The sequence below is a fragment of the Thrips palmi genome, unplaced genomic scaffold (assembly GCF_012932325.1).
Source record: "Thrips palmi isolate BJ-2018 unplaced genomic scaffold, TpBJ-2018v1 HiC_scaffold_18, whole genome shotgun sequence".
NCBI lineage: Eukaryota > Metazoa > Arthropoda > Insecta > Thysanoptera > Thripidae > Thrips > Thrips palmi.
This window is the reverse complement of record NW_023144627.1, coordinates 10,166,870-10,184,970: the sequence shown is the minus strand read 5'-3', so window position 1 is coordinate 10,184,970 and position 18,101 is coordinate 10,166,870. Positions and strand designations below refer to the sequence as shown.

At 57.2% G+C, this 18,101-nt stretch overlaps 1 protein-coding gene across 3 annotated transcripts in view; it reads left to right on the top strand.

The window, feature by feature from the left end:
- The window catches only part of LOC117645033 (lachesin-like), an 88,576-nt gene that overhangs the window by 37,507 nt on the left and 32,968 nt on the right, over positions 1-18,101 (top strand). For 2 of the 3 annotated variants that reach the window (XM_034384917.1, XM_034384915.1), the window contains exon 3: positions 17,808-17,975. The exons of the other annotated variant lie outside the window; for it this stretch is intronic. In XM_034384917.1, the coding sequence (XP_034240808.1) occupies positions 17,808-17,975 (168 nt within the window). The remainder of the gene's footprint in view (positions 1-17,807; positions 17,976-18,101) is intronic. 3 annotated transcript variants of the gene reach the window in all.

Below are 18,101 nucleotides of genomic sequence, written 5' to 3'. Positions count from 1 at the left end.
TGGGGCTTGGCCTCGGCCGCGAGGTGCGGACTTCATTTCCGGTGCGATGATTCTGCACGGCTTGCTCGGGGCCGCCGGGGCCGAGGCGGCGATGGAGGGAGCGGCGTGTTCGACTCCATCCGTTTTACCGCACCACTGCGTCCGCCCCGCCGCCAGGGCCGCCAGGGGGGCGGCCTCGGCCAGCCGGCACACGTAGCGTCGCGTAGCGTCGCGTAGCGTGTCCGAGGCCGTCTGCTGCTTTTATTGTTTGACGTGTGTCCCTCCCTCTGGCCGTGGTGAAGGCCGTATTCGCCCCGGTGAGCACGAGAGGACGTGCACCCCACCGAACCCCGCATGCCCCGCACAGTGGGCCAGAAGATCAGCGCCGGCGGTCGAAACTCCAGACGCGTTTCGAGCTCCAGAGTCGCTGAACAGGGCTCGAACAGGGCGTGACCCCACCAATGGATTCCTCGTTCGGAGAGCAATCCATTGGTGGGGTCACACGTTCGGTTCGAGTCCCGTTTAGTGACTCTGGAGCTCAAAACGCGTCCGGGATTTTGACCACCTCCACCGGTCTGCTAAATGGGACTCGAACCGAACGTGTGACCCCATGAATGGATTCCTCGTTCGGAGAGCAATTCATTGGTGGGGTCGCACGTTCGGTTCGAGTCCCATTTAGCGACTCTGGAGCTCAAAACGCGTCCGGGGTTTTGACCGCCTCTACCGGACAGTGCCCCGGCTGCCGCGGAGGCCCGGCCGTCAGACGCGCCTGGGGCAGGCCTGGGGCGCCCCGGCAAACACACACAACCTCGGCGGCGGTTGTTGTCGGCGCGGCCGAGGCCGAGTGCCCCTACTTGTGTCTTCCGCTCGACGAGGCCGGTGGCCGCCAGTCCGGGATGGAGACCCCTTGTTCCGACGGCCGGCCCACAGTGAGCCAGAAGACCGCTGGAGCGGCCAAAATTCGAGACGCGTTTTGAGCTCCAGAGTCGCTAACTGACACAACAACCGACCGTGTGACCCCACCAATGGATTCCCCGTTCGGAGAGCAATCCATTGGTGGGGTCACACGTTCGATTCGAGTCCTGCTTAGCGACTCTGGAGCTCAAAACGCGTCTTCAGTTTTGTCCGCCTCCGCCGGTCTTCTGGCCCACTGTGCGGCCGGCGGTCAGGCTGGCCCAAGGGCTGGCCGCCCCCGAGGCGTCGCCGCGGCCGCCACCCTCGTCGGGCCGAGGTCCCCAAGGCCTTGCTGACGGGAGGCCGAGCCTCGCCGAGGCCCGGGGCGTCCAGCAGACTGATTCCGAGAGTCGCTCTCGTCGCTCTCGCTTTCATGTGCGCTCCGTACTGGTGCGAGAGAGACAGAGCGACGAAGACGACTCTCGGAATGAGACTAGTCCGGACGGACAAAGCGAGGTCGCGGCTGTCCGAGGCTTTGTGCCCTGTAATGGGCCGGACGCTGCGAGGTGTTTATGGAATCCGACCATTGATGCCGGCACTGCTAGCCGGAATGGCCGACCGCGACCTTGGCGACGGCAGGACCGCCTTAAGTCAGGGTAAATGACTTGCCAAAGAAATTTGGCGTGAACCGTCTTTAAATCTGGCGCGCACAAAGACTGCAGGGTGGGGCCCGGCGGCCTGGCCGGTGATTTAAACGGTCTTTTCGGGTTCTTCCGTTCCGGACCGTTCCGGAGCGCGCGCTGCGCCGGACCCAACTTGGGACTCGGCTTGAAAGCGGCTGGCCATCGCACAGTGGGCCAGAAGACCGGGGCAGGCGGCCAAAAATCTAGACGCGTTTTGAGGTCCAGAGTCGCTAAATGAGACTCGAACCGAACGTGTGACCCTACCGAAGGATTCCTCGTTTGGAGAGCAATCCATTGGTGGGGTCACACTTCGGTTCGAGTTCCCTTTAGCGACGACGCTGGTGCTCAAAACTCGTCTAGAGATTTGACCGCCTCCACCGGTCTTCTGGTCCACTGTGCATCGCCCTGGGGGTCTCCGTCAATGACGTAAACATGCCCAGCCAGACGGCGCTCCCCGAGCGCGCCTACATGGACCCCTACGCTGCTAAACGGGACGAGTAACTTATGCACGGCCCCCGGGGCACCCATTAGTGTGCCCCATCACGATCATCTCACAGTGTGCCGCCAGTCGAGCGATTCCACCCTCACGCTGTCTCCCTCCGCTCCGTGAGTGCGAGAGAGACAGAGCGAGGAGCGCCCCGACCTGCCCAAGCCCAGGGCCGGAGACTGGCCCAGAGGGCCGGGCCACGCGAACAACCACCAGCCATTTGAATTTGCCGCCCCTCTCTGCCCCGCCCCCAGCCGGTCCCTGTCGTCTGCTGCGGTCCCTCTGCAGCGCACGGCTCCGCATACGACAGGCACCAGGATTTATCTGTTATTAACACTATAACCCGTTACGGCTCTAGTTGTGGGTGGCGGTGAGCGCGGCGTCTTGTAGCCCTGCACTTTATGTCCGTCCCACCCTTCGGTCCGCCTTCGGGTCCCCTTCGGCTCGCCTTCGGGCGCCCTTCGGGTGCTTCGGGTGCGGGCAGCGAGGCTCGGTAAATCACTTTGGTGTCCCCTGCAGCGCCGCGCCACGCCGCGCCACGCCACGCCAGCACGGCTCCCATTGCTGATCACGCTCTTAGTCGCAATCAAAACTTTTTACTGGCAGAGTATAAAAGTTGGAGCACCCCCTTCTCTTCCCCTGGCCGGCGCGGTGCGGCGCGGTGCGGCGCGGAGCTCCTCCATAAAGCGCGGTGTGGCGATGGCCCGTCCAGGCCGTCCGTCGGGTGTCGACGTCGCGGTGGTCGCCCTGTCCGAGTTGGGTTACTGTGCTCTACAAACCGAACAGTGTGGGCGGCACACTCCGCCTGGAGGGTTCGTCCACGTACTACGTGAAGTCTTCTGTCTCTCTCGCACTCACTGCATTGTGGACGAGGAGACCGGTGGTGGCGGCCAAAATCTCGGACACGTTTGATCTCCAGAGTCGCTAAACAGGACTTGAACCGAACGTGTGACCCCACCAATGGATTCCTCGTTCGGAGTGCACTCCATTGGTGGGGTCACACGCTCGGTTCGAGTCCCATTTAGCGACTCTGGAGCTCAAAACGCGTCTAGAGGTTCGGCCGCCTCCATCGGTCTTTTGGCCCACTCCGGGGTACGGGCTGTCCAAAAGGAGCAGCAAAGGAGAGAGCTATGAAAACCGTTACGTGATAAGTAGACTACTCCGGATCGTACCTGCATGCACGCGCACCTGTTTCTCTTATTTCTGTTTCTCTTATTTCGTTTTGCTGTCGAAGGAACGAGGTAGCACTCTAAAAATTGCGTCAGTTTCGCAATTTTTCCGCTGAAAATAAAAGAAACACCCGACGGTCCTGTCGCGCGGTATTGGCACGGCGCCTGATAGGTAGGCAACACAGTTGAGCGGGTCGGCCTACGCCACGCTACGCCGCGCTGGGCTGGCGGCTGATTCCGTCGCTCTGTCTCTCTCGCACTCACGCGGCGTCTCGTAGGGGTGCGAGAGAGACAGAGCGATGATGGCATCGGCGCGCTGGCGCCCGGCCAGCCCGGCGGTATCGCACGCGTGCCAACCTTACACGCGTCCACTCCCCAGTGTAGCCAACGCGAAACGCCAACACTGCCGCTGATTGGCGGGGCGCGTTGCTGTGCAAAGAAGTTTAAAAGGATTCCGGCGCGCCACCTGGCACCGTCCCACAGTGGGCCGGACCGGTGGTGCGGTCAAAATCCCAATCCCAGACACGTTGTGAGCTCCAGAGTTGCTAAATGGGACTCGAACCGATCGTGTGACCCCACCAATGGGTTGCTCTCCGAACGAGGAATCCATTGGTGGGGTCACACGCTCAGTTCCAGTCCTGTTTAGCGACTCTGGAGCTCAAAACGCGTCTGGAGTTTTGGCCGCCGGCGTCGGTCTTCTGGCCCACTGTGCGTCCTGGAAGCGCGGGTCGTGCACTTATTACGTAACGTTTCCGTGGCTCTTGCTCCTCATGGACCAGTGAGGGTGAGAGGACCGACCGAAGACGACACGTACACGGACGATCCCTCTACCCTTTCTGCTAGTCGCCGCTCCGCCCGATGGTTGGTTGATCTGTTGCGTTTCCTTTCGCCCCACCATCGATCATGGTGCTGCCCGGCGAGCTTGGCGTGCTTGGCGTGCGCGGCGTTTTCCCCGTGATGGACCACCGCACCGCCGCGGTGCACCGGCCTCGCGCCACGCGGCGCCACGCCACTGCCAGACGGAGGAAAACAACGACTGAGGTGGCTGTCTCGTGAGTGTGCGTGCGTGTGTGTGTGTGCGTGTGTGTGTGTCTGTGTCTGCGTGTGTCTGTGCGTGTGTGTATGTGAGGCAGTGTGTGTGTGGGCGCTGATACAATATGCAGCAGGCTCCTTTCAGCACTCGGGGAGTCCCATGGTACGGTGCGCCCCCCCCCGGCGGCTCGGTGGCCGCAGAGTCACCCGAGCCTCTTTCCCGGAGGATGGGGGGTACTCACGTCCTGCCTGGCCGCCGCCTCGCCGCTGATCCGCGAAGGGCGCGTCAAGACGCGGAAAAATGGCGGGAGAGGCGAGCAGACGGCGGCGGCCCGGCAGGCCGACGGCAGGCAGGACGTTGAGGGACGTGATTTTGGAGGGGCAGAGGGGGGCGAGAAAATATTGTCCACGGCCGGGGCGCTTCGCGTCGGCAGAGACAGTGCGGACAGTGTACCGGTTTACAAGGCCTCGCGCCGCGGCTACAGGTAGGCCGGCGGCGCCTAGACTTTTTAATCAAACCAGCCGTGTGTGTTAGAGAGAGAGAGAGTGTGTATGCCTGAGAGAGGCTGTGTGTGTGAGAGAGAAAGACAAAGAGAGCGGGACTGCATGTCTGAAGGAGACTGTGTGTGTGTGTGTGTGTGAGAGAGAGAGAGAGAGAGAGAGAGAGAGAGAGAGAGAGAGAGAGAGAGAGAGAGAGAGAGAGAGAGAGTACGTTGCCGCGCATGACGCTATCTGGGAAATTGTTTTCCTAGAAAGGGAAAGAGCGCCGCGGCTGCGCGTCGTCTCTCTCTCTCTCTCTCTCTCTCTCTCTCTCTCTCTCTCTCTCTCTCTCTCTCTCTCTCTCTCTCTCTCTCTCTCTCCTCTCTCTCCCCCACCCATTGTACTAAATAACGTGATGCAGATTCGCCGTGCGGGGGAATCCCTCCTTCCTCGTTCCTTACGAAAGCGCGGCCGCGTTGTGCGTGGCGGTGCCGCGCGGCCTCGAGGTGAGATTGTGAAGGGGCTCGGGGGCGCAGAGGGCGCGGGGCGGGGCGCGGCGCGGCGGGGCAGGGCGGCGGGGGTGGTGTCGGTGCAAATTCTGTTAGCGGTATTAGCTGTTGTTGTCGCCGGGGAAACCGCCATCCCCCCCGTCGCCCGGACAACCCCGGACCACGCCCCCCCGGCCCGCCTTCGCCATTTCTCCTCGGAGAGTTCTTGCCGGGGTGCTGGTGTTTCGAGATGAGCCCGCCAGTGCAGTGGACTCTCTCCTCCAGTGAGGTGCCGCCCTTTTTTCCAGCGGCCCGAAAGAGGAGAGAGAGAGAGGAGGAGGTGCTTGATTTTCAAAATGCATGCACGCAAGCTAATGATTGCAGAGTGGAGCTTCTCCGGTTCCCACTCTGCAGCAGCCGCCGCTGCGGCCTCCAGGGAGTGTTTTCCGTGCGGAGACGGCACGTGTGTGTGTGAGTGTGTGCGTGTGGGGACGGCGCGCGGCGGGGCGCCAAGATTTGAAATTGCAATGAGCACGTACAAACGAATAATGAAGGGGCTTCGAGCGCCGAGACAGACTGCGTCGCCATGACGACGCCCCACCGCGGTAAACATAAACAGGACACCGCGAAAATTGCCTGAAAAAAATAAAAATAAAGTGTCTCTGAAGCAAATGTAGGCGCGGTATACGCATCCCGGCATGCTGGAGTCGTTCGTGTTTCTCGTTTTCAGGTCGGCATGAAAATGAAGCCGTCGGGAAACAAAGCCGGCCTTCGGAAAATGGCCAATTTCCCGTCTGATAGTGTGTGCCTTGGCCTTTCTTTAGGTTGACGCAGCCGAGCGCGGCCAAGCACAGCGAAGCCCGGCGAAGCTGCAATCAATGGGCCGGCGCCGCTGCGCATATAGACTGAGCGCCGTAGTCCGAAAATTAACGATAACTTGCACAAGTCAAACATGCTCCGCAAACCGCGCCGCCCCGCTCCACTTGCCGCGCTACTTTTCACCGGAAGGAACGGCCCGGCCGTGTCGCGGGGACCCGCGGGCACACCTTACAGTGTAAGGCTCACACGCTGAGAAAAAAAAAGAGGGGTCAGGAATCGAACCCGTGTGCAGTGTCTTGTGGAGTGACCAAGCTCACTCCGAGACGTACACTCCCAATGAGGTCTGAGCGGGAAGACTCCTTCGCCACTCGGCCGCTAGATGGCGCCAGCGGGCGAGGTCGCTATGAAAAATCCAACGTAACGTTCAGCGTCGGGTGCGTCGTGTCCGCAACGCCTACCCTACCGCAACCGTTACGTTGGATTTTTCATAGCGACCTCGCCCGCTGGCGCCATCTAACGGCCGAGCGGCGAAGAAGCCTCCCCGCTCAGACCTCATTTTCTACCGAGAAATGCCGTGCAGTCATAATACTGAGCTAATTCACAGAGAAATTTGTTCGTAATATGAAGAAGTTCGTCATAAGATACTGAGAACTCTTCACCATAGGTTCCTACCTTCGCTGTGCAGTCATAATACGAAGCTTTTTGGTCGTATTACGATGAAAAAGCTCAGTTGATTATTGGGAGTGTATGGACCAGCCTAGCTGTCGCTATGACCGATGGGTCGTTGCCATGCAAAAAACACGTAACACGACAAAGAAAACACAAAAAACAATGATGAAAGTGGGATTTGAACCCGTGCCCTTTGGATTGCGGAGTAACCACGCCTACCACTACAGTAAAAATGTCCCGTGTGGACTGGCCTTGCTGCTTTTATGACCACAAGGCTGGTAACCGTGTAAAAACACCTACTACGTAAAAAAATGAAGTGGAGTAGGTGGGAGTTGAACTCGTGTGCAGCGGATTGCGCAGCAACCGCGCTAACCACTACTCCAAGGTGTCTGGACTGCTCCCATGACGGATGGGCTCGTTGCCATGACGGATCGCGGCCGCGAGGCGCCGCCAATCCCGTTTGCCACTCCATCGAGGGCATTATGCACCCCTGCCATCCCGCCAGCCAGCCCGCCAGCCAAGCAGCCAGCCCCTTGGCGGTTTCCTCGGCCCGATTCGGAGTAAATGGCGCGCAGCCACCTGCCCTTTCATCTCAACTTGTTCCGATCCGTCAGAGGGCGCTGCCACGGCACTGCGCGCCACGGCCGAGTTGGCGGCGACCGACTCCAGCCGGCGTCGTTTGCTTGATCGAGTTGGGGCGAGGCCGGGCGAGGCGAGGCGCCGTCAAGACAAAGGCCGACGCGTCAATCCGCCTGACGGACGATCTCTCTCCGTCGCGCGGCGATAATGGGGAGGAGAGTCCTTGACTATGCGGACTGTGCCTCGCGATGACTCAGTTGGGTAAGGTGAGACTGACTAGGGTGTACCAGATGGTACGTACCAGGTTACCACATCCGATTACAAAGGGTTCCATCATGGTTGAAGGTCAATGCAAAGGGTAATATCAGGTGAAGATAATCTGCTCATTTCGGGACTATGAAAAGATGAAACGTTTTTCGGCTGACACCAATTTATACCATAAATGAGAGGTCACAGACAAATTATTTAATTACAGCTTCTGTTTTGTTGCAGTCTTGTTTTCTGAGAACGCACCGTGGCTGTCAGGCACTTTTTGTCCTCTCTCGCTCACGCCTCGCTCACGGCTGGCTGATCTCGCAGCTTAAGGCGTCGTCTGAGCCTCGGCGGCGGAGACTGGTCGGATGAGCCCGGATGAGACTCTGGAAGGAAATCCGACGAAAGAGATGAGCGGTAATTGACCCGGGTCGGTATTTGCGTGGCGTCCCGTTACAGCAGACTGATTCTGCGAGTCGTTTTCGTCGCTCTGTGTCTCTCGCACCTATACGGGACACCCCACGAGGGAGACAGTGACGGAATCAGTCTGCAGACTGGTGTGTTGGAGTGCGCTCGGCATCGCGACAAGCCCACATCAATGGCGGGAATAATTGGGTGACTTCTGATTACCGTTGATCACCGATCTGTCGCTGTTGGTGGACGCGGCGGGACGAGTGTGGTCGGTGGCTTCTAGGGCCTGCACCACGCCGAGAGCCCCGTCACTTTTAACAGGATGGACAAGTACGTGTTTTACTCTCTAAAACCTAGCATTTGCAAGAATAAACTGAATCGGGCCTTCTGCTTACAGAAAGGCTCACAACGTGTTTTACACTCAAAACCCTGGTAGATACGAGGTGCGGAGCACAGGCAACCTCCTCTTCGTACTTTCAGATGATGCAGGCCCCTATTTTTTCTCCTTTTGCTCCGAAGACGTACTGCGGGCCATCAGCAGAGCTCTGGCAGGCCGTGAAGTATTGTCAGAATATGGGCAGCTCTGCAGCCATTCGTCAGTTCGGATACACCAAGTGCGGTACTAGCGCTGCGCTTCCGAGAACTCATACATCCACACACTCACACATACACACACACCACATATTCACTGTGGAAAAGCAGCGCATTAACATCCCGCACAGTGTTTGAGGTTCGTCATTTTGTTTTACTTTGACCATAAATATCCATTCTGGCGCTGCTGAGGCACTGGACAAGGGTCTAATCCATAATACGCACTGCAGCCGGTGGCCGGAACGCTGGCCTGTGCCGGCCTGGAACGGCCTGTGCCGGCCTGGAACGGCCGGAGGGGCCTAACTCTAGTGTGGTCGGTTCGGCCTCATTTATTCCTGGCTTTTTCGCGGCTCGCTCAGCAATAAATCTCGCTGTCGAACTGTTAATAGCGACTGGCCCGGCCCGGTGGGAGCGGGTTGTCACTATCCGCACGACGCACGGCCGTGCACGCACGCCGCCAACTTTTTACCTCGCCTTTTCCCTCTTTTTTTTTGGAAACAGGGGAAAAAAGGAATGGATGAGAGGCGTGCGGAAAAAATATCGGTTGCCCTAGCCGGCGTTAACGACCAGTGGACGCGAGTGCTGCGCAGGCAAGGATTACCCAATGCTGCATCGAGAGAAATAATCTTGCCAATTAAGACTCTGCCTCAGGTTGTGGCACGGCAGGGGCTCGTCCACTTATTGCGTAACGTCTAGTGTCGCTCCCACATATACTGGAAGTCCATAAGGAGCAACAAAGACAGAGTTCTGACAAAAAAACTCTGCGTAAAAAGTGGGCGATTCCCAATACACGCCTAGAGTGAGTCTGGCAGCCTGGCCCACGTTACCGTCACAAGGAGCTCCGACACGTCATGCAACACCTGCCTTCGCTGTGCGTGCGCCCTAAAGGACTCAAGAAAACAAAAATGTTGACGCGCTCAAGTAGTGCTGCAAACTTGTTGCACGTCACGTTATTGACGAGCCTGCGTCTGCGCTGCAAGGCTGCGGAGAGAGACTTAATATTGGCATTGGCGGAGGCGGGGAGGCGGCCGTGCCCGTGCCCCCTTCAGCCCCCCAGCTGCCCGTACCGGCAACGACAGCCCGTAAATTTGGGTGCCACCTGCGGTACGGAAAGGCCATGCCTCACGGCGATGAGCGGCTGGGAAGCGGCCGAGCAACAGCACATGAGCGCCTTGAGCGTGGAGGGAGCGGGCTGCTCTTCAGCAAATCCTTGCAGTGTCAGCAGCTGATTATTTTTCGGTTCGTCTTCCTGAATGAGCAGAACAGATTCGAGAATGATAAATCGAGAAAAGCACCTGTGTTCAAAGGGCAAACGCTATACTACAAACCTAACTGTCTAATAAGTACACACAAATGCATGCTTGGCAAGTACACACTTACAAACGCATGCTTGACGTCGTATAGTTCCATCCTAAGCATGGACACTTAAGTGCGTACTTGGCCAAGCATGCATTTGAAAGTGTATCCTTGGCCAAGCAAGCGTTTATAAGAGTGTACTTGGCCAAGCATGCGTTTGTTAGTGTGTTCTTAGTAGACAGGTTTGTAGTGTGCTAATGGTAATAATCTTTGAACGGCCTCTTGGACGTTTTACGTCTCCTCTTGCATTGATTGGTACCGGATATGAGACTGACTCATGGTGCAAGTGGAACCAGAGCTCTCGAACCAGAGGTGGTTGACGTGGAAAGCCGACGCTCTGCCCGCTGCGCTACGAGGCAAACCGTGATAGGGCTGACGCCAAACACAGGTCCGCGCCCGGCTGGAGACCCGCCTTGTGTTCCACCGCGCCCCTCCGTCCTCGGTGGCCGGCCCGGACCAGCCCTGAGAGCAATCACATCAGGAGTCGCTACTTTCCGTAGGGAATAGGGCAACTCGATCAGAGCGGGAGAAAAGGGCTGGGCTGCGGGAGCGAGGCCGGAGCCAGGGTCGAAGGTCGGCCGGGGACCGCCGCGCGCCGCCACTGCAGGTCTCACTGTTTCGGCTTCGGCCTTGGGGCGTGCGCAATGACGGTGGCAGCCAGCCCCCCGGGGCCGCCGGGACATTGGATGTCGCGCAATCAAAGGGCCGTGTTCGGGACAAGAGGCTGTCGATGACTCGCGCGCTTCGGCTCGCCTGCGGGTAACGGGTGTCCAAAAGCGAACGCTGACGCCGACAACTGTCTTACTTTGTCACCCGCTCTGCTCACGTTTTATGTCATACACTGGTCAGCTGCTCTTTAAACGCCAGTCCATTTTATTGCTCTATCCAGGATTTTTCGCTGCTCTCCAAGTTTATTTTGATACACACGGAAACGTTTCCAAGTTGTCTGCCGGTGGTCGGCACGTGTCGGCACGTGTTCCTGTCGTTCCTCCGGCACATCGTGCACGCCGTGCCGCTGCAGCAAGGCGCCGCGTCAAACTTTTCTGCGGCGGATTTGGCAGTCCCCGCTTACACCTGGGGCCCGTCCACAAATCAGGATCAAAGGCGTCATCGGAGAGAAGCTCTTGTTTTTCTTTGGGATGTCGCAGTCGAATCGTTCCAATCAGCAGCAGCTGCACCCTTTATTGTCCTTGCGTGTGTGTGTGGGTGTGTTAGGCTTTTTCGCTTCGGCGTGTGGGCATGTCCACTCGCACCCGGCCTGGACCACGCACGCTGTTCTCTGCCATTCGATTAGTAAGGTTCCGCTGCAAAACGCTGAAAAAGTCTCGCGCTGACCTGGTGACGTCATACCAAAAAGAATATTGTCTCCTCTCAATAAAAGTTGGAACGATGCCGGTACTTCCGTTGGCTGCGCACTGTGATATTGGTCATTACAGTTGTTTTTTTGTCGAAAATTGAGCCACTTCTCATAGCAGGATTTGCCGAAGCGCTCCCGCAAAAGTGAAACGTAACGACACATTTCGACGGAGGCTCTAATTACCCCTTTTCGGCGAACCCAGAACATTTCTGCCACAAATATGCTATTCGGAATTAGTTTAAAGATATACATCCAACACAACCATACAATCGTATGTCGGAGTCAGATTCACGATAAAAGGCTATACACTCATCAAATGAGGACCTGCGTGGAGCGCAGCTTTATGAGTTGCGTATCGAGATGAATGTTGTCAGAATCTTGAACGTGCGCAATTTCGAAGGGTTTCGTGTTAGCCCCCGGGGCGCCCAAAGTGACTGCACCCAACGTACGCTGGAGCAAAAAGTAATCAGGGCTGCTTGACTGGCTTGTGGTGTTCCCCTGGCCGTTTTCATCGAAACTTTGGGATTCAGTTTGGCTGGGTAAACTCGCGCAACACCGCCGCGTGTGCGCCATGTGTGTATATTACGAAGCAAACACTGCCCTACTTCCGAAGGGGAAAGGAAAAAGTTCTCCTTTCCTTTCTTCGCGACAGCCTCGGCATTGGAACAGCGGCACCTGCCCTCTTTTAGCGGCAAGATGGTGGAAAGCCGCTGCGGATTAACCGAAAACCAAAGTAGGGCAATGAAACTAAATGAACTTTGCTTAGGTGGGGATGACCAAATTTGACAGCTGAAGGCTTAAGGCAACACCAAAAGAAAGGCAAAATTTATCAGACATTTATTTTTGTATTGTTATAAGCCTTGCAAGATTTACATATTCTCCCTTCTTAAATATGAACCGTCCATCAAAATACATATTACGCAGTTACGATTTTTATGGAACGGATACGCCGTTCTCGAAATTCACAAAAGGGACAGAAAATGGGAATTGATTGGTCCCGTGCCGGCTCAGCCTGCTTGGTTGCGCCTGCTCAGCCTCGCGCCTTGCCGCCGGCGTGTTTTCTTCTTATCGCCGTAATTGTATTACCTGCGATCGTGTCCTGAAAGGTAATGTCCGTCCTAAGTAGGCCCCGGCCGGCGCGGCGCAGGGGAGGCGCACGGCACGCCCCGCCCAGGCCGGACAGAGAGAGCTCAATCGCAGCGATGTGTTAGCAGTGCCAAGCACGCGCGTGCTGCTGCTTGCTTTTTTTTCCGCCTGGCACTGCCTCGCAGTGTGCAAGTAGAGACGCGTGCACCTATCACGTAACTCTGCTTTTTGCCCCTTTGATGTCACCTGGCTGGCGACATGCGTAATTGTTTTCGGACCAAACCGCCGTTGGGGCGTGCGCAGGAACGCGCGGCAGCCCCGCGCCAGATGTTTGTAATTGGTGTTCGCGTCGTCAGCAGGGACTTAGAGGGACTTGCCTCGGTCAACATCAATCCTCCTCACCCCCAAACTTTATCGCACTGCCCCGTGCCGACCGTGCCGGCCGTGCCGCCTTTGAGCCACGTCGGGGATTACCGCACGCTGCCGCCTGGCCGAAGGCTAGCGGGCCCAATGCCTGGCCACCCCAAGTGAATGAACCCGCGGACCAGCCAGCCCCGTGCACGCCATCTTTTTTCTGTCCGTTTTTTTTTCGACGATTCGCACTGCAAAGCACGTTTTGCAGTAGCACAGGGAGTCTTTTCAATCGGTGGCGTCCTTTCGTTCTGTCTAGACGGGGGCTTCTTGTGAGCATGCAGGACCGTCTTGCAAGCGCTTGCAAGAGCGTTGAAGACGCCTTAAACCCAGTTGAGCAATGGATGAGTTGTAGATCCAGTCCTTTAACATGTTACGATACGGTTCAGATTTTCAAAAATGCACAAAAAAGGAACGAAACAGTTTAGACCTGGTTGGAATCGACCCGGGGAAAATTAATCCACGTACCGTGATGCTAGCCACCGCGGCCCCTGGGTGCATTCCCTGTGTGCACATGTCTGGCTCTCGCGCTCCCGTCCGGTGATTGATATGTTTCCCGCTCTTTGCCACGCGAACCTGATTGTCCCGCGGACGTGATATGTTAGCCAATCGGCTGCGTTTGCCAACGGGCCAACGCGGGTGGCGCGGCTCGGCGCGCTTTGGCTCGACTCGCCCTTGTTGGCGCAAAAATGCGGGCAAGTTATTTGAATGATGCCGGGTACTCGTTGCGCGCGCAAACAGGCTCAATATTGCAGCGGTCCTGATCACGGTTCTGAATGGGTCGCGCAAGACCGAGGCCCCGCGAGGAAAGGCAAACTCGTTTCCCCTTTGTCCCCGAGCGCCGCTTTCCACCAAGGCCGTGACGTCACCAGATGGCGGGTAAGTCACTCTGTTAGCGCAGTCGTTGAATTTGGTCTGATTAGTTCCTGACGCGTTGGTCGTTAGACAGAGTGCCGCGCCAGCTGGTCCGGCTCAAGGCCTCCCTTTTTAAAATAATGTCGCCACCGTCTGCACTCTGGCAGCAATGCGATGCAGCAGCCTCGCCCGGGGCAGCCCCCAAGGCGCAGTCCAATGTGCCGTCGCGGCTGTCGGGACCAGACAGCACCGAGACATCGCCAAAAGACTTTCGAAAAGGGATATTTTTTGTCGTCACGATGGGATGCATTAAAGTGCTCCATCGGTGTTTTCTTGGGCGGGGTCTTCACCGACGGGTGCGCGGTTTGGGGCCGGCCCGTAAACTACCCGCTCCGGGACGTTTTTTTGCCCCGGGGACGGTTTATTAATGCGGTCCAGGGCCGTGCGAACTGCGGGCTGGGGCGGGTTAGGTAGGGTCGCACCGCAATCAATTCGTTTACGCGCCGCCCCCGTCGACATTGATTTAACGCGCGACACAGATACGCTGATTTAACATGGAAATGAAGCAGGGGCGTGAGGGTGGGGCGGCGCGCCCGGGATCGTGTTATTGTGAGAGAACGACACCCTTAATAGGACTGGGGCAAGGAGTGGTCGGGTCGGGTCGCGCGTTCGGTTTGCTTTGCAGTGGCGCACAGCGGGCCCGCTCCCCGCCTCGCTCCCCGCCACCCGCCTTCTCCAGTTTCCGAGCTCCGCGCTTTAATTTCGACCAATGCAGGTCGGCCAACAACGCCGCCAGGTCCTCTTTAAAAACCGAAATAGTTGGCATCGTGATGCTAAGCCAGCCTCCGTCGCAGCAGCCGCCACCACCGACGCCCGGAAAAGTTTACCCCGTTACTTTTATTAGTTGTCGAGCCACGCCGCGCCTCACGCGCGTGCGTCGCCTGCAAACGCCGAGACATTATGTCCCCTGCTGATTAGCCAAACATCCTGGGCGGTATCAGCTTTAGTCGGGATATACGACGCCCCCGGCCCGCCCCCTTCCTAGTACCCGTTTAAAAAAGATCGTGCCGAGAATGTGTCGAAATGATGTCGAAATGATGCCGAAGTGTCCGGCATGCCCTGAATGATGCCGAAATGCGCTCGGCAAGCCCGAAATCCACACGCCGCCGGCACGCGGCAAGCCCGAAATGAGCCCCGCTGTCGCGGGCGGCCCGGAATCGTACCGCGACCCCGGCCGCTGCCCGGCCGGGTGGATTTCGGGCGTGCCCGTGCCTTTCGGCATGATTCCGGGCATGCCCGAGTGACGGGGCGCATCGAGACCCTAATCAAAGAAGTGTCAAGTTAATGTCTTTGACCTGCGTACAAAATTGAAAAGTTAAAATAGTGAAATTCTTTCTTAAGTTCCAAGTCTATCAAAACCGGCGTGAAAAATTAGAAAATTCCGTGCAAACGAGATGTTTGTAGGACAATTTTGAATTCTTTGACTGAACAAATCTCCAATCAAATTAAACACTTTGATACGGGTACTTGAATGAATGCAGTTGAATCCGTTGAGCTACTGATGCTTAACAGCCTTAGCATACCTAAATAGTAACTTTAGCTTGCCATCCTATAGAAAAGGTCTGGCTCTCAATAACATGAGCCGCGGGAAAAGGGTACTTCGAGTACGTGGATTATAAGGAAGCGAAGAACCTGGTTTGCGTGTAAGAGCCAACACCCCAATAACTGGGTTTGGGAGCCTGAGACCTGGGTTTCCAGTGGGCCTGGATCCGCGTGTTGACTAGTCCACACGCAGTGCTCTAGTACCTCCGCTCAAGTTCACCGAGTCAGCTGTTAGATCCAAGTGCCCAGCTGAACCCGCGCACCTTGTCCAAAAGTCGAGGGGCTCTCCGCGAGTAACCCAAGAGTCTCGCGGAGGTTACTTATTCGTCAAGACACAGGGCTCGCCGCGTGCTCCTCCCCCAGCAGCGTGTCTCCCCCGCCCCCTCCAGTGCCGCTCGGGGTCGAGCGAGCTCGCTGGAAGGCATCGGGAGCCTGAGGCCTCCTCCCCAGGTCTCCTCCGTGGTGCAGTTGGCAGCGTCTCGGTCCACAAAGACGGTCGTCCTGGGTTCCAATACTAACCAGTGTTTCTCCTTCAGCGTTCTGTGTACGTGTGTGTGTATGTGAGTGTGTATGTGCGTCTGTGTGTGTACGAGTGTGCGTGTGTGCGAGACTGAATAGGATCCGCCATCCAGGTACCTCCCCCTCCCCGGCGCCTTAATGGGAGGGACGGTTCGGCACGATTTCGGCATGCCCGGCAAGCGTCCGGCATTGCCGAAAATCGGTTTATTTTCCAACAAAATGATCGTTTTTCGGCAAGCCCGGACTCCTGGTTCGGGGCGGATTTCGGGCGTGCCGGCCGGGCATGCCCGAAATCCTGCCGTCATCCGGCACGATTTCGGGCAAGATCATTTTTAAACGGGTAGTTTGGCGCTTGCTTGTTCTTGGGGAGGCCAACTGCCAGGACGGTCCGGGCGATCTGTATCGGATAGGCCCGGCGTAGCGGAGCTACGTAAGGGAAGCTCGCAAGTGTGTGCAGAGAGGGGCGGGGGATGATCGCTCATTATTTTCGGAAGGACCGGGTCGTTTGGGAAAGGAGGGGGCTCTTGAATAGTTGTTGGGGTGCCCCTTTTGAGCAGCCCACGCTACAGGTTCGGGTAATGGCGGTCTCCACGACTTGGCAGGCCTTGAACCTGCTGTCCCAGGCAAATGCCTTTGACGTCGAAGAAGCTCAAAATTTCTTCATTTTCTTATCCGTTATATACACACTGAATGTTTTTGTTCCTTTGTTGTCCATTTCTATTTCTGTGCAAATGTAAGTTTGTTCGATTTAATCCCTAAATTTCTTTATGTTGCTCATGGACGAAACTGCTTAATTTATGTATCAATTTGTATGTAGCTTGCCCGCACACATACGTCAATCCCTGTGTCCCAAAAGTTCTTTAACCTTTTGTGTGGATTGCTTGTTGCTGCCGTCGTTTGCAAGAGGCACACTCGAGACGGATTGCTTGTAAGATTGGTACTGCCAGCGCCCACCCTTCTCCGGAGGCTCGGTCCACAGGAAATTACCATCATCGTCGATGGTGCTGCAGTGTAGTAATCGCCGAGGCCGACACCGGGGTGCGGCAGCGCGGCACCGCAGTGCGGCGCGGCCTTCTTATCCGCAACAAGCGGTGCGAAGCCAGCCAGCCAGCCCAGTCCGGACAGGTGAATAATATACGAGCGGTTAGGTTTCGCAGGAAATCACGGTGTTACGCGCCCGGGCCCAGGGAGGGGCCTTTATCGTAGGCGCCAGGTGCTGCCTTGGATGCCATGCAGGCCGTCTGAACGCCCATTGGCCCGTTAGCTCGCTGCACCTCTGGGCTGTCCCGGCCCTTGGAGGCGCCCGTCCTCGGCCAGCCGGCCAACTTGCAAGTTCTGTCCGCCGCTCCGCCGCGAGCACGAGGTGCCCGTCAATCTCGCAGGTGCCTCAGGCCGACGCCGTCGTGGACCCCAGGCCCGCCAGCCCCGCCTGCCCCGAGGCAGCAAACTTTCGCAAGTAATTAGACCGTTAAGGCCGTAACGTGGCGTCAGCCGATGAGGCGGCTGCTAGAGGGGGCGTTTTTTGGAAGCAATGAAAAATCTGTCTAATTTCTCTCATTTCTGTACTTGGAAAATGATTCACCATGGCGCTTTACACAATATTACACAATAAGATACGTGTCTGGTTTCTAGGCTCAAGAGCCAGCTGACTTTTCAGTGTACATTTTGGAGAAGTAAAACGTATCATCTGCTAAAAAGTCCACCAAAGGGCGGTATGGTCCAGCATCATCATCATCATCAACGCTGCTAGGCCTATGTAGACCTTCAGTGGTTCGAGTCAGCTAGATATTCCGACCTCGCGTAACCTCAGCACTGACAGGATATTGAGAAGCCTCGTGTCTGCTGGTTAACATCGCGGGCTGCGGCGTAGTGATTAGAACGATGCCTGATTACCTGGCGGCGCCTGGCTGGGGTGCTGTGCAAAAACCACGTAACACTTTGTCATCGTCGCTCTCTCTAGGGCTCCGGCCACTGAGAGAGATGGAGTGTTACGTAGTTCGTGGACAAGCCGTGGATGGATCGGCGTGCCGCTGATTGGACAGTGTAACGGCCGGCGGCCTCACGAATGATGCCTTGCTCTGCTTGCAGTGCCCCCGGACATCTCGGACGGCGGCACCAGCTCCGACGTGACGGCCACGGAGGGCGAGAACGCGACGCTCACGTGCCGCGCCACCGGCCACCCGGAGCCCAGGATCACCTGGCGGCGCGAGAACGGCGAGCAGCTCAGCGTGCTGCGCGCCAACAAGGTGGCCAAGGGTGAGTACCGAGGTTTTAGTCACTTGTCAAGGCAGTGTCTGCATAACCAGGGTAAGCCGAGCGGTGATAAACGTCCTTCCTTCCACCCTGTTATCATCCTCGCGTTTTATTATGCACTTTCTTCTT